This window comes from Myxine glutinosa, chromosome 3 (assembly GCF_964187855.1).
Source record: "Myxine glutinosa chromosome 3, kmMyxGlut1.1, whole genome shotgun sequence".
In the NCBI taxonomy this organism is placed as follows: domain Eukaryota; kingdom Metazoa; phylum Chordata; class Myxini; order Myxiniformes; family Myxinidae; genus Myxine; species Myxine glutinosa.
Window position 1 is genome coordinate 69,747,962 of NC_136263.1, and position 15,951 is coordinate 69,763,912.

General features: G+C 48.8%; 2 protein-coding genes across 10 annotated transcripts in view; one reads left to right on the forward strand and one right to left on the reverse strand.

Annotated features, from left to right (window-relative positions):
• The window catches only part of LOC144891325 (transcription elongation regulator 1-like), a 573,096-nt gene that overhangs the window by 383,007 nt on the left and 174,138 nt on the right, over positions 1-15,951 (reverse strand). The window lies entirely within an intron of this gene.
• LOC137423444 (uncharacterized) overlaps positions 1-15,951 on the forward strand; it is a 146,360-nt gene that overhangs the window by 58,756 nt on the left and 71,653 nt on the right. Inside the window, 2 exon segments of the mRNA XM_078774192.1 lie at positions 5,746-5,835; positions 5,966-6,084. Of these exon segments, the coding sequence (XP_078630318.1) occupies positions 5,746-5,835; positions 5,966-6,084 (209 nt within the window).

Sequence of the window (15,951 nt, forward strand, 5' to 3'; positions counted from 1 at the left end):
CTCTCTCGCCATCTCTCTCTCTCTCTCTCGCCATCTCTCTCTCTCTCTCTCGCCATCTCTCTCTCTCTCGCCATCTCTCTCTCTCTCTCGCCATCTCTCTCTCTCTCTCTCTCGCCATCTCTCTCTCTCTCTCGCCATCTCTCTCTCTCTCTCGCCATCTCTCTCTCTCTCTCTCGCCATCTCTCTCTCTCTCTCGCCATCTCTCTCTCTCTCTCGCCATCTCTCTCTCTCTCTCGCCATCTCTCTCTCTCTCTCTCGCCATCTCTCTCTCTCGCCATCTCTCTCTCTCGCCATCTCTCTCTCTCTCTCGCCATCTCTCTCTCTCTCGCCATCTCTCTCTCTCTCTCTCGCCATCTCTCTCTCTCTCTCGCCATCTCTCTCTCTCTCGCCATCTCTCTCTCTCTCGCCATCTCTCTCTCTCTCTCGCCATCTCTCTCTCTCTCTCGCCATCTCTCTCTCTCTCTCGCCATCTCTCTCTCTCTCTCGCCATCTCTCTCTCTCTCTCGCCATCTCTCTCTCTCTCTCTCTCGCCATCTCTCTCTCTCTCTCGCCATCTCTCTCTCTCTCTCGCCATCTCTCTCTCCCGCCATCTCTCTCCCGCCATCTCTCTCCCGCCGTCTCTCTCCCGCCGTCTCTCTCTCGCCGTCTCTCTCTCGCCGTCTCTCTCTCGCCGTCTCTCTCTCGCCGTCTCTCTCTCGCCGTCTCTCTCTCGCCGTCTCTGTCTGTCTCTGTCTCTTTTTCTTTCTCTTTCGCTTTATCTTTCGCTTTCTCTTTCACTTTCTCTTTCTCTTTCTCTTTCTCTTTCTCTTTCTCTTTCTCTCTTTTTATCTTTCCTGGGAAAACCACATTTCCAAGCTGGCCTCCAAAGCGTCACTGACTGGGCATCCTCTGTCATGCGAAGTCCTTCCTTGGCACACCTGAGCTTCTCACCACATACAAAGCTCTCATCCGCAGCTTGATGGAATACTGCTTTCCCCTCTGGGCTGGTGCTCCTGCCTCACACCTAGCTCGTCTTCACGCTGTTGAAACCAAAGCGTTCAGAATCATTGGAATCTCCCTCGATGAAGCTATCTCCGAGGGCCTTTCACTTACTGGCAGGCAGGTTGGTGGTCTTTCCGTCTTCCACCGACTCCTCTCCGGCCTTGCACCGCCAGTTCTCTCTGGGCTCTGTCCCCAAAATATTCCTGCAGGTCACACAAGATCTGCCTGCAACCCTCTTATGGTTAAACTGCCAAAATCAAGACTCTGCTCACCTTCACGCCTTCATTCCTCTTTTCTCCTGCCTCTGGAACAAACTCCCTCACACTCTTCAATCCCACTCCTCCTTCCAGGTCTTTAAAACAGCTGTTCACCACCATCTCTTATCTTCCCCCATCCAAAACCTTGATCTTTCTACCCCCGCTAATTTCACCCCAAAACCCACTTTTTTGAAATACCAACTTCTTTCCTGGAAGTCCTTGGTGTCCTTGTTTTATACTTATCCCCCCCCCCCCCCCTTTCCCACGCCTCTTCCCCCCAAGCCCTCTCCCTCCCACACATCTCCCGATGTCCCTACTCTCAAATGTTGTGTTTGTGTGCTTCCCCTTCCCTCCCCATCTTGTCTACCGCTCCCCTTTTTATATACTTTGTTTGTCTGTTTGATTTGTTTGTGTGATAAATGTTAGCTCTTTCATGAGCCGTGATTCTGTATTCAAAAAAAATAAAAAATAAAAAATCTAATTATGATAGACGTTATAAAGAAACGATGTTTACCAGGATTAAGACAAAGCTTGGCGGATGAGTTGGGTTGGTGGACAAAGCCTGGTGGAAAATGATATTTTCATTAAGGCCCGGATGTAGATCCAACCTATCAGTGGGATACAAAACGTAAACTGTTCAGTCTAGCAGAGGCAATCTAATCCTATGGAACAAACTCTGGTAACAAACAACGTCGCAGAGGTGGAACGAAATGTAAAATGTCCCATTCCCTCTCTCTGCCTCCCCCTCCCTGCTGTCTCTTCCTCACCCTCTACTTCCCCCTCCGTCCCTACCCCTCTCCTCCCTGCCACTCCCCTCCCCTTCTCCCCTTTTATCACCTCTTCCCTTCTCTTCCACCCTCTTCCCTTCTCTTCCATCCTCTTCCCTTCTCTTCCCTCCTCTTCCCTTCTCTTCCCTCCTCTTCCCCCATCTTCTACTCTCTTCCCTTCTCTTCCCTTCTCTTCCCTTCTCTTCCCTTCTTTTCCCTTCTTTTCCCTTCTTTTCCCCTCTCTTCCCCTCTCTTCCCCTCTCTTCCCCTCTCTTCCCCTCTCTTCCCCTCTCTTCCCCTCTCTTCCCCTCTCTTCCCCTCTCTTCCCCTCTCTTCCCCTCTCTTCCCCTCTCTTCCCCTCTCTTCCCCTCTCTTCCCCTCTCTTCCCCTCTCATCCCTCCCTCCTCTTCCCTTCTCTTCCCCTTCTCCACCCCCCTCCCCACCTCCCCACTCTTGCACCTCCTCTCTCCCCCTATCTTTCTCTCTCTTGCCCCTCTCTTTCTTTCCCTCTCGCCCTCTCTCTCCCTCACCCCTCTCTCTACCTCGCCCCTCTCTCTACCTCGCCCCTCTCTCTACCTCGCCCCTCTCTCTCTACCTCGCCCCTCTCTCTCGCCATCTCTCTCTCGCCATCTCTCTCTCGCCATCTCTCTCTCGCCATCTGTCTCTCGCCATCTCTCTCTCGCCATCTCTCTCTCGCCATCTCTCTCTCGCCATCTCTCTCTCGCCATCTCTCTCTCGCCATCTCTCTCTCGCCATCTCTCTCGCCATCTCTCTCTCGCCATCTCTCTCTCGCCATCTCTCTCTCGCCATCTCTCTCTCGCCATCTGTCTCTCGCCATCTCTCTCTCGCCATCTCTCTCTCGCCATCTCTCTCTCGCCATCTCTCTCTCGCCATCTCTCTCTCGCCATCTCTCTCGCCATCTCTCTCTCGCCATCTCTCTCTCGCCATCTCTCTCTCGCCATCTCTCTCTCGCCATCTCTCTCTCGCCATCTCTCTCTCGCCATCGCTCTCTCGCCATCTCTCTCTCGCCATCTCTCTCTCGCCATCTCTCTCTCGCCATCTCTCTCTCGCCATCTCTCTCTCGCCATCTCTCTCTCGCCATCTCTCTCTCGCCATCTCTCTCTCGCCATCTCTCTCTCGCCATCTCTCTCTCGCCATCTCTCTCTCGGCATCTCTCTCTCGCCATCTCTCTCGCCATCTCTCTCTCTCGCCATCTCTCTCTCTCGCCATCTCTCCCTCTCTCGCCATCTCTCTCTCTCTCTCGCCATCTCTCTCTCTCTCGCCATCTCTCTCTCTCTCTCTCTCGCCATCTCTCTCTCTCTCGCCATCTCTCTCTCTCTCGCCATCTCTCTCTCTCTCTCGCCATCTCTCTCTCTCTCGCCATCTCTCTCTCTCTCGCCATCTCTCTCTCTCTCGCCATCTCTCTCTCTCTCGCCATCTCTCTCTCTCTCGCCATCTCTCTCTCTCTCGCCATCTCTCTCTCTCTCGCCATCTCTCTCTCTCTCTCTCGCCATCTCTCTCTCTCTCTCTCTCTCTCTCGCCATCTCTCTCTCTCTCTCTCGCCATCTCTCTCTCTCTCTCTCGCCATCTCTCTCTCTCGCCATCTCTCTCTCTCGCCATCTCTCTCTCTCTCTCTCGCCATCTCTCTCTCTCTCTCTCGCCATCTCTCTCTCTCGCCATCTCTCGCCATCTCTCTCTCTCTCTCGCCATCTCTCTCTCTCTCTCTCTCGCCATCTCTCTCTCTCTCTCTCTCTCGCCATCTCTCTCTCTCTCTCGCCATCTCTCTCTCTCTCTCGCCATCTCTCTCTCTCTCTCGCCATCTCTCTCTCTCTCTCGCCATCTCTCTCTCTCTCTCGCCATCTCTCTCTCTCTCTCTCTCGCCATCTCTCTCTCTCTCTCGCCATCTCTCTCTCTCTCTCTCTCGCCATCTCTCTCTCTCGCCATCTCTCTCTCTCTCTCTCGCCATCTCTCTCTCTCTCTCGCCATCTCTCTCTCTCTCTCGCCATCTCTCTCTCTCTCTCGCCATCTCTCTCTCGCCATCTCTCTCTCTCTCTCTCGCCATCTCTCTCTCTCTCCCCTCTCTCCGCCATCTCTCTCCCGCCATCTCTCTCCCGCCATCTCTCTCCCGCCATCTCTCTCCGCCATCTCTCTCCCGCCATCTCTCTCCCGCCGTCTCTCTCCCGCCGTCTCTCTCTCGCCGTCTCTCTCGCCGTCTCTCTCTCTCGCCGTCTCTCTCTCTCGCCGTCTCTCTCTCTCGCCGTCTCTCTCTCTCGCCGTCTCTCTCTCTCGCCGTCTCTCTCTCTCGCCGTCTCTCTCTCTCGCCGTCTCTCTCTCTCGCCGTCTCTCTCTCTCGCCGTCTCTCTCTCTCGCCGTCTCTCTCTCTCGCCGTCTCTCTCTCTCGCCGTCTCTCTCTCGCCGTCTCTCTCGCCGTCTCTCTCTCTCGCCGTCTCTCTCTCTCGCCGTCTCTCTCTCTCGCCGTCTCTCTCTCTCGCCGTCTCTCTCTCTCGCCGTCTCTCTCTCTCGCCGTCTCTCTCTCTCGCCGTCTCTCTCTCTCGCCGTCTCTCTCTCTCGCCGTCTCTCTCTCTCGCCGTCTCTCTCTCTCGCCGTCTCTCTCTCTCGCCGTCTCTCTCTCTCGCCGTCTCTCTCTCTCGCCGTCTCTCTCTCGCCGTCTCTCTCTCGCCGTCTCTCTCTCGCCGTCTCTCTCGCCGTCTCTCTCTCGCCGTCTCTCTCTCGCCGTCTCTCTCTCGCCGTCTCTCTCTCGCCGTCTCTCCCTCGCCGTCTCTCCCTCGCCGTCTATCTCCCTCGCCGTCTATCTCCCTCGCCGTCTCTCTCTCGCCGTCTCTCTCTCGCCGTCTCTCTCTCGCCGTCTCTCTCTCGCCGTCTCGCTCTCGCCATCTCTCTCTCGCCATGTCGCTCTCGCCATCTCTCTCTCGCCATCTCTCTCTCGCCCCTCTCTCTCTCGCCCCTCTCTCTCTCGCCCTCTCTCTCTCGCCCTCTCTCTCTCGCCCTCTCTCTCTCGCCATCTCGCTGTCGCCATCTCGCTGTCGCCATCTCGCTGTCGCCATCTCGCTGTCGCCATCTCGCTGTCGCCATCTCGCTGTCGCCATCTCTCTCTCTCTTTCTCTCTCTCTCTCTCTCTCTCTCTCTCTCTCTCTCTCGCTCTCTCGCTCTCTCGCTCTCCCTCGCTCTCCCTCTCTCTACCTCTCTCTCCCTGTCTCTCTCTTTCTCTCCCTTTCTCTCCCTTTCTCTCTCTTTCTCTCTCTCTCTCTCTCCTTCTCTCTCCTTCTCTCTCCTTCTCTCTCCTCTCTCTTTCTCTCTCTTTCTCTCTCTTTCTCTCTCTTTCTCTCTCTCTCTTTCTCTTTCTCTTTCTCTTTCTCTTTCTCTTTCTCTTTCTCTTTCTCTTTCTCTCTCTCTTTCTCTCTCTCTTTCTCTTTCTCTCTCTTTCTCTTTCTCTCTCTTTCTCTTTCTCTCTCTTTCTCTCTCTTTCTCTTTCTCTCTCTTTCTCTCTCTTTCTCTTTCTCTTTCTCTCTCTTTCTCTTTCTCTCTTTCTCTTTCTCTCTCTTTCTCTTTCTCTCTCTTACTCTTTCTCTCTCTTACTCTTTCTCTCTCTTTCTCTCTCGCTCTACCCCACTCTCTTCTCTTGCTCGTTGTCTGTAAAATCCAGATTTTGTTTTATGCCGTGATGATTTTTTCTTGGTTTTCATTCCTATGGTGTCATTTTTTAAAAACTTTTTTTGTAGGTGTCTGCATTTTCAACATGGGAAAAAGAGCTGCATAAAGTTGTGTTTGATCCTCGATACCTTCTTCTTACACCAAAGGAACGGAAACAGGTACAGTGCAGTTTTGTTGCTTTCCTTCTATTCTAATAGAAGCACTTGTTCATTCTGATGATGAGAAAGCACAATAGAAGCACTTGCATAATCCATGAACAATCAAATATGCTCCTTTTCTTATCTGCAGGCATTTGAAGATTTTGTAAAGATTCGTGCAGAAGAAGAACGCAAAGAAAAACGAAATAAACTTCAACAGATAAAAGATGACTTCAAGAAACTTTTGGAAGATAGCAAACTGACGTGCAGGTACACTCTCACCTTGATTCAATGTGCCACTCAAACCGGGTTGAAAACCCACACAAACTTTCACCAGCAAGACGAGCTCTTAGTTATATCTGATTCCTGTTGGCCTATCAATTGTATCAATATCAATTTTTTTTTTTTTTTTTTTTTTTTTTTTTGTATACAGAATCGAGTCTCGTGAAAGAGCTAACATTTATCACACAAACAAATCAAACAGACAAACAAACAAAGTATATAAAAAGGGGAGCGGTAGACAAGATGGGGAGAGAAGGGGAAGCACATAAACACAACATTTGAGAGCAGGGGACATTGGGAATGTGTGGGAGGGAGAGGGCTTGGGGGGAGGCGGCATGGGAATGGGGGGGGGGGGGGGCGGTGGGGCGGTGGGAGAAGTATAAACACAAGGACATCAAGGACTTCCAGGAAAGAAGTTGGTATTTCAAAAAAGTGGATTTGGGGTGAAATTTGCAGGGGTAGAAAAGATCAAGGTTTTGGATGGGGGAAGATAAGAGATGGTGATGAACAGCCCATGTCTGGTGAACATATCCCCAGGTCTTGTATGTATGTCTCCATGTCTCCTCAAACTTATACCAATCAGAGCTGAGGATCTAGTCACATAACAGGGTGATGTGATTACGGCTGATGTCATTACGGGATACAATGGCTGACTCCGCACTCCGCCATTTTGATTTATATACCGTTCAGGTCGAGCATATCCTCGAACCTGTCATCTATCTATAATTCCACTAGTGTGTGTGTGTGTGTGTGTGTGTGTGTGTGTGTGTGTGTGTGTGTGTGTGTGTGTGTGTGTGTGTGTGTGTGTGTGTGTGTGTGTGTGTGTGTGTGTGTGTGTGTGTGTGTGTGTGTGTGTGTGTGTGTGTGTGTGTGTGTGTGTGTGTGTGTGTGTGTGTGTGTGTGTGTGTGTGTGTGTGTGTGTGTGTGTGTGTGTGCGCGTGCGTGCGTGCGTGCGTGCGTGCGTGTGTGTGTGTGTGTGACCGCTGTTTCTCGACAACTACCGGTCCGATATACTTGAAACTTGCCAGGTATATTGCTGGGGACCCGAGGATGTGCCTTTTCAAGGTTTGAAATTAATCGGACAAGTAGTTACCGAGCTATGTCCAAAAAACGATTCAACCAATCAGAGAGCAGCGAGCTATCACGTGTGCCGAACGTGCCGAACAGACTCTGCCTCGGACGGCACATTTGAGAGCGTATTCATTTATTTCACGTTGGCAAACTATTTTGGTGCTATGTTGGCGTTAAACTATGTTTTAAAACTAATTAAAACTAATTTGCGATTCATCGTAACTGCGATATGCGACCCTCCGGAGCTCCTGTGAGAGCGTGCGCCATTACGGATAGTAATTGAATTAAAAACATGATGCGTGATGTGAGATGCGTGATGTGAGAGCGTACGGGTACGGCTATGGCGATTTAGCCGTTCGCCGTTCGCTTTGGCTTTGCGAATGGACCAAACCATTTCATGTAAATAGAGGGGGGGGATTGTCACCGTACTCGCAAGCCGTTCGCTTTGGCTTTGCGAATGGACCAAACCATTTCATGTAAATAGAGGGGGGGGATATAATTTTAGATATATATATAGTACGGGCATGCCCTAGTATATCAAAATCGCCATGCTCTACATTTGCGTTTGTCATTCAGTGTGAAACACAAACAAACCGATTGTTAAAATTATCATAAAATACGAAAAGCATAGACGTAACGGACCTTCCAACAACACAGTACGTTTCGGCCTTCGGCTTCATACCTTCATGCCTCACCTTCAGGCCGCTTCGGACAAATCAAGCCCAGGTTTCTGAATACAGTGGTATTGTTTCAGTAGTATAGTTTTCGTAATAATAATGTAGTAAATATGACCATAACACTTTAATCCCAATGTCATGAAGGCAAAGTTAATGGATTGAAGCAGTGTATGGTTCAAGAATCAATGATAAGCGGTGTACGGTACTATAACCGTGGAAGTGAGGAATTAGCCTTGGCTTTTTGATAGTAATGTCATTTTCGTAATAATGATAATGTAACGTTAATATTATGGTAAATCTATTTGTAACACTAATCCCTTCGTAGTGACTGCAAAGTTACTGGAGGTTAAAATATATCATCTTCTACATATTAAAGTAGCGGCACTTTTGTGTCTATGTCACGCTACATCATTATGTCTATGATGTCATTACGGGGTACGACGGCTGACTCCACTGACTCCACTGACTGACGTTTTAATTTATCCTAGAATAGAAGACCCGTCGATTCGCTGACGGAAATACAAATCTTTGGTGTGATGGCTAATCTATGGGGGGTGGGGTGGGGGGGTGGGGGGGTTCCTGGGAGATTCTACTCTCCGTGCAGGGATAACCAACTTCACGTGTTGGCATTTGCAGTTTTGACATTTGCAGTTGTCCATGTACCCATAAAAAATAAAGTAGAAGACCCACTCTGTCTGCGCATCTTTGCCAACCAGAGTGAATTCCAGATAAGGAGAGGAACTGCACATGCTGCAGGCTGATTAACCCACAACGTTGTTTATAGTGAGATCATGTAAACTCAGGAGCAGATCGAGAGTGAAACTTGGAGGGTTAATAGCTCCCAATAAAATGTTGCGTTAAAATATTTTTTTAAAGGACTAAAAAAACTTTAAATGGGCTAAAATAATTTAAATACACCTTTTATAGTTCTCTATATGTAATAGGGTAGGTTGTATGCAATATGTGTATGCTATATGTAATATGCTATATCTATATGTATATATCTTATATATCTTGTATATATGTATATATCTTTTAAGGGAGGCATTAAAAGAGAGGCTGAGTCGGGTAGAGGATGATGTGGTTGAGCTTGAAAGTGGTTGGATGTCAATGAAAGATAGTCTGTTGGGAGCCGTTGGTGAGGTATGTGAATGGACAAAAGGACCACTGAGGCACTCGGAAACATGGTGGTGGGATGATGAAGTTGGAAAGAGGATTGACGAGAAGAGGAAGAAGTTCAAGGAGTGGCAGAAGGCGAAGGGTACGGGAGCAGAAACAGCAGAGCATGAAAGTTATAAGGCAGCCAAGAAGGCTGCAAAGAAAGAGATAGCAAAGGCGCAGGAGGAATGCAGGAAAATGTTTGGAGAACGCTTGGATTCGGAAGAGGGTCAGAGAGCGGTATTCAGGATTGCAAAGCAGACAGCGAAAGAGAGGTTTGATGTGATGGGGGTGAGTTGCTTGAAGGATGAAGTGGGACAAATCGTTGTGGACCCAGATGGAATTAAAGGAAGATGGAAAAGATATATGGAAATGCTGTTGAATACAGAGAATGAAAGGGATGGCAACATAGAGAGTAACCCAGTTTTAGGACCGGCACAGAAGATAACTGAGAAGGAAGTTTAGGAAGCGATAAAAGCAATGAAGAGTGGAAAAGCGGGATGGCCGACGGGAGTTGTGGGAGATATGTTGAAGGCAGCAGGAAGTTGGGGTGTGAAGAGAATGACAGAGATCTGTAATCTGGTGGTGAAAGAAGGCCGCATTCCAGTGGATTGGGAACTGAGTACCCTCGTCCCCCTATACAAGGGGAAAGGTGACCCTCTGGAGTGTGGCTCGTACTGAGCGATAAAATTATTTGAGCATGGAATGAAGGTATTGGACAGGGTGTTGGAGAGGAGGACAAGGAATAAGGTGAAGATTGACGAAATGCAGTTTGGATTTATGCCAGGAAGAGGAACGACACACGCACTTTTTATTGTGAGGCAGTTGCTGGAGAAGTACATGGAGAAGAGGAAGAAGTTGTTTCTTGGGTTTGTTGATCTGGAGAAAGCATTCGGTAGGGTTCCACGCGAAGTATTGACATGGGCATTGAGGAAGTTAGGAGTGGAGGAATGGTTGATCAGAGTAGTGATGGCAATGTACAAAAGAGCGCGCACAGCTGTAAGGACGAAGGACGGGAACAGTGGTGAGTTTGAGGTGAAGGTGGGAGTGCATCAGGGGTCGGTACTTAGTCCACTACTATTTGTAGCTGTGATAGAGGTGCTGGCTCAGAACGTAAAGGAGGGTTTACCGTGGGAGTTGTTGTTTGCAGATGATCTGGTGTTGATTGCGGAAAGTATGGATGGACTGAAGGAAAATATGAACAAGTGGAAGAAATGTATGGAGACAAAAGGTCTGAAGGTGAATATCGGAAAGACGAAGGTGATGGCAAGTGGTAAAGCATGTGGTGAGGTGGAAAGAACTGGGAAGTGGCCATGTGCTGTGTGCAGGAAGGGTGACGGAGTGAACTTCATTCAATGTACAATGTGCGCTGAGTGGGTTCATCAAAAATGCAGTGGTCTGAGAGGGTCATTAACCAGTGTGGCAGCTACATTCAAATGTAAGGTGTGCACAGAGGGACCTGCAGATGGAGGAAATGTTGAGTTGGATCTTGGAGACGGCGCGAAGCTGCAAGGTGTGAAAACATTTTGCTACCTCGGAGACATGCTGAATGGAGAAGGTGGATCAGACTCGTCAACGGTTGCTGGAGTGAGATGTGCATGGAAGAAGTTTTGGGAACTGAGTGGCGTGCTGACGAGGAGGGGAGTGTCGTTGAAGCTGAAGGGAAAGGTGTATGCTGCATGTGTGAGAAGTGTTATGATTTATGGGAGCGAGACATGGGTAATGAACGTAGAGCAGCAACGAAGGCTGGAAAGGGTGGAGATGCGAATGGTTCGGTGGATGTGCGGAGTATCGTTGAGAGAGAGGAAGACAAATGATGAATTGCGAAAAATGATGGGAATAGAGCCTGTGATTGATGCTGTGAAGAGGAACAGGTTGAGATGGTTTGGTCATGTGTTGGGGAAGGATGAAAGTGACTGGTTGAGAAGAGTGATGGAAATGAATGTAGAAGGAAGTAGAGGACGGGGAAGACCGAGAAAGACTTGGCTAAAGATGGTGGAAGAAGAAATACGGGCAAGGGGGTTAACAAGGAGAGATGCAGAAAATAGGGCAAAATGGAGAAGATTGTCATGGGGACCGCAAGGCTAACCCCTGCTCTCGCAGGGAAAATGGCCTTAAAATGCATGTTGTTGTTGTTGTTGTATATGTATATGAAAAATAGAATCTCCACCCGGGTCATACTATCCTCTTCAACTAAAGTATTGTCGCGTAACCGTGATTAACACCACAGTTACGGATGACCGATTTGCGAGACTTTAACTCCCGAGGCGAACACTCAATGGCGGACTCACGTTCAACACCAACGCGCGAAATGGCGGGACGCAGCGAAGGCTCCGCAGCCTTATCTATTAAAATGAAACACCCAGGAAACTGCGTTCAAATATGTACAGAAAATAATATAAGGATTTATTATTAAAAGTAAAGCCAGTGAAAAAGCACGCGCCGGTAATACTAATAACTAAATCGGGACGTCCCCACACGACTGATATCAAACACAAAACGAGGGAGATTAATACGAAAATAACAAGTCACGTCGTGTACAGTGTACGCGGATTCGGGCTTATCTGTCTTTGTCGTCTTTGTGGCTGCCGTCCAACACCGCTCCTTTCGGCCCGATCGCACACCTCGCTCCAAGTTCCACGGCCCTCTGCCTCCGCCTCCAAGCGCCACCAGGCCTCGTCGGTCCAACGCAGGGCTGCACGAAGCAACCAAAAACCAAGTGCCAACTGCCAACTGCTGAGTGCCGAGTGCCAACTGCCAACTGCAACGAGCTGTGGTCACGAACTGTAGAAAATGGCACGAACCGTCAACTGCCACGAGCTCTCACTTCTCTCAACTGCCACTCCGGTACCGAACTGGGACGCTCTACTCAACTGTTCAACGAACTGGGACGACTCGAGATCAGATCGCAACTGGCGAAAATGGCGTCCGACCGTCGCATATATCTCTCCCCGATGACGTCACATTGGCGCACTCCTCAGCCAATCATATGGTCCCAACTCGCCGGTCACGCCCTCTACGGCATGCGACTCCTAACATCTCCCCCGTTACGCGACCCTGCGGTCCTGGCATAACACGTGCCGGCCAGGTTTGTAGGCCTTTGGAGGTGTACACGGTGGCGGCCAATCGTGGTGGTGTTTTTGACCTGGTTTCCTGTCAATTTAATACGAAGTCCTTGTCAGGGAAAGGGGATTATTTAATGTTGCGCTAAGGACCTAACTAATGTTTATGTGGTTTGCAGTGCCATAAAGGACAAAGGTTTGATTACTAGGTGATACTCACAGGGGCGTTACCTTTAATCCCTCACTATTTAACACTCAAATCTCCAGGTAGATTCACACTCATACATCTTACCCCGACAAACGCCTGAACATCAATAACTTATTACATGTAGAGTCCCTGTCACGACAGCCGAATACCTACCTATTCAGATCTACCTAGCTCTAGATGTTGCATTACCAAATTCATAACAGTATTGTTACGGGTTCCTCTACGATCTCCTGGTCTCGGTAAACCTCCGAACCCCGAGAGGAGCCCCTGCAGAAAAATATGTTATTCTGTGGTAGAAATCAATAGTGAGACCACACCAATGATTATAAATGAACAGATAATGTATTAAAAATCACACTCAAGAATAACGGTACAACAAATGGCAAGTAAGAGTGCACTCTATACCTTATCGCTTAGGATGGTACCATCACTAAAGTCGGATAACTCACTGCGCTCCCAGCGAGTGAACAGGACACTCCTCAATGTCTCTATAACCTTTTCCAAGGCGAAGGTGATTCGCTCCAGCGGTCGCTAAAACAATATCCAGTCGAATCCCGAATCTCGCTCTCCAGTCGAGACCCGAATCGCATACAGATGGCAATGGCAATCGCCCTGCCGAAACTCTACAAAGGCGCCCTCCAGAGGAGCACCTTCACCGCTCACTCAGCAAACCACAACGTAACTGGAGACGAAGCGGTTGCACACACACATCCCCGACAGACGGTAGGATGTTGGGGTAAAGCTGACGTGAAGCAAAACCTTTGTAGGTGTCCAAAGCACGAGGTTCAAAATGGCCGACGGCTCTTACTTGAGTCGATGCGACTAGGCGAAGATTCGTCGAAATCTCAGCGCCCAAACCTGGCGACGCAGATTTCTCACTTCCAGCGATAATTCCTATCGCCGGATGTCCTTTCAAGGAACTCACACTTCCCTCGCGACTTTTGGTAGACCACGCTCGCTACGGAGCTTCGACGTCACGCGTCTTCTCCGACTTTGCTCGCCACGCCTCTTCCTCTTCTCTGCCGTCGTCTTCCGGTTCGGTTTCCGGTATCATTTAAAGTTAGCCTTTTTAACTTTAGATAACTGTTCATGAATAATAAACCTTTTGAGAATAATAATAGTACATAATATCAAAAATATGTCAAGTGGGTGAAAACCACAACAACGGAAATTATGAATCTGTAACACTTCCCCCCCTCAAGAAAGAAAGTTTGAACACAGCGAAAACTTTCTTTGCATGCAAACTCCTTAAACAAACAAAAATAAACTCACAACCCAAATCACCAATTCCCGTGAGCAACAATTATCAATATCTCAAAAATAAAGCAACAAAATTTCGCACAACCCACAGAGATTTCCAAAGTTGATTCACTCTGGACAAAGCATCCGCAAGGACAGCGTCCCTGCCCTTTACATGTTCAATTTCCCAGTTGGACTCCTGCAAAGCCAAACTCCATCTCATCACCCTCTGATTTTACTTTTCGTTTCTTTTGAATGAAGGTTAAGGGGTTGTGATCAAAACCCAAAGGCCAGCAAATCTATAGCACTTTTCACGGGAGGCCGAGCTGAAAGCCAGGTTCCATGGTGGTTGGGTGGTGAGGCCTGGAAGTATTCACTACATGGACGCCTTTAGGAACGTGGAGTTCACGGTTAGTCTGTGCAGGAAAGTTCACTACATGGATGCCTTTAGGAACGTGGAGTTCACGGTTAATCCGTGTCGGAAAGTTCACTACATGGACGCCTTTAGGAACGTGGCGTTCACGGTTAATCCGTGTAGGAATTTTGGCTCGGCAGCTCTGCAGCATTCAGTGCTGCAACTCTTTTTAACTTTCGTAATAATCATGGTTGGACCGCTTGTCACTGTCACGTGAATAGCGTTCTCCTTCTCGGCCCCTACCCTGATAATCCTTCCTTCGGGAGCTGCCGTAACTCTGGGAGCCTCCATAATAATATCGATTGTGGCCACCACCAAAACTACTACTCCGTTGTCCTCCTCTGTAGCCCCCTCGACACCTATGAAATGCCCTCCCGACTGTTATGGTCCGACCCTCCAACTCCTTGCTATTCAGATCCTTTTCTGCATCTCTGGCGTCCTTTGAGTTTTCAAACGTGACAAAGCCAAACCCTCTTGACTTTTGTGTCTCCCTGTCTTTTATCAGCAGCACTTCCAAAAGCGGTCCATATTTGCTGAAGGCAGATTCCAGAACATCTTCCTTTGTTTTGAAGTTCAGTCCACCTACAAAGAGCTTGCCAATATTGCCTCCATCCCTGACTTGCGTGCGCTGACACTTAGTTTCAGGGTACTTCCTCTTCTCTTCAGGGCGCTTCCTACGAGGCTTTTCAACAAACATCGGGTTACCAGAAACTTGACCACCGGCCAAATCATTCCCGATAACAAAAGATACTCCCTCTACAGGAAGAGTGGCTTGTAAACCTACGGTGAACGGTCCTGACACCAAATCGGACTCGAAATGGATGACATGAAGTGGAGCTTTAACACAGCCACCAACCCCCTGTAAACGAACACTAACAACAGTTGCCGTCTTCTCTGACAATGGCAAAATGCCTTCCAGCATCAAAGATTGATGTGCTTCTGTGTCCCTCAAGACCCTAACTGGTTTCTGGTTAGTCGAGTCTCCATCCAATGACACAAACCCCTCTGAAATAAATGGTTGGTAACCCTTTTGAGGGCGATTTCTCACATTTGCCATGCATTCGGAGTTGCACTAGTCTGACTCCGCTCCTGATTTTGCCTTTCCATTACAAAACATCGGGACATCAAGTGTCCAGGTTTATTGCAAAAAGCGCAAGTAGGCCCAGAGGAGAAACTGGTGGTTTGTCTCGAGCCCCCCGGAGGATAAGTCTGCCTTGGAACTGTTGTCTCCTGATTTCTAGAAGTCGTAGTATCAGAGTGGTCCTCATAGTCATCTCGAGGCCGCCCCCCTGAAGCTTCGTTCTCCGCACCAGATGTATCATAACTCTCCGTGCGAACTCCAGGCGGGAAGTTAGGTTTATGGAACCTCATCCTGTGTGTTAAGGCATAGTCATCTGCCATGGTTGCTGCCTCATGCAACTTTGGTACTTTCCTTTCCTCCAGATGTACTTTAATGTCCTCGTGGACACACTGTTGGAATTCCTCCACCAGGATCAATTGTCGCAATAGTTCGAAGTCTTCCCAACCCCTTTTGAATCACACCACCGATCAAACATGGTTTCTTTCATTCTGGCAAACTCCACATGGGTCTCGATTTCCCTCTTCCTGGCATTCCGGAATTTTTGCCGGTAAGCTTCAGGGACCAATTCATAGGCTTTGAGAATGGCTTTCTTCACTATCCCATAATCTGCACATTGGTCATTCGGTAAAGCCGAATAAATACCTTGAGCTTTACCCACCAGAACACTTTGCACTAACATGGTCCAGGACTTCTCAGGCCATTTTAGCATTTGAGCCACTTTCTCAAAGTGTGAAAAAAACTTGGCTACCTCCTTTTCATTGAAGAGTGGAACCAGCCTAACATGTCTGCCAACATCCCAGGTTTTCTGACTAGGTGTCGAACCAGTCAGCATGGATGGTACCTCTCCCCGTTCTTTCATTAAATCCAGCTCCTTGAGTTTAATTTCCTGCTGAAGCGCCGAGTCCCGTTCCCTTAACTCCCTTTCGGCTTTTCTCTCCTCTGCT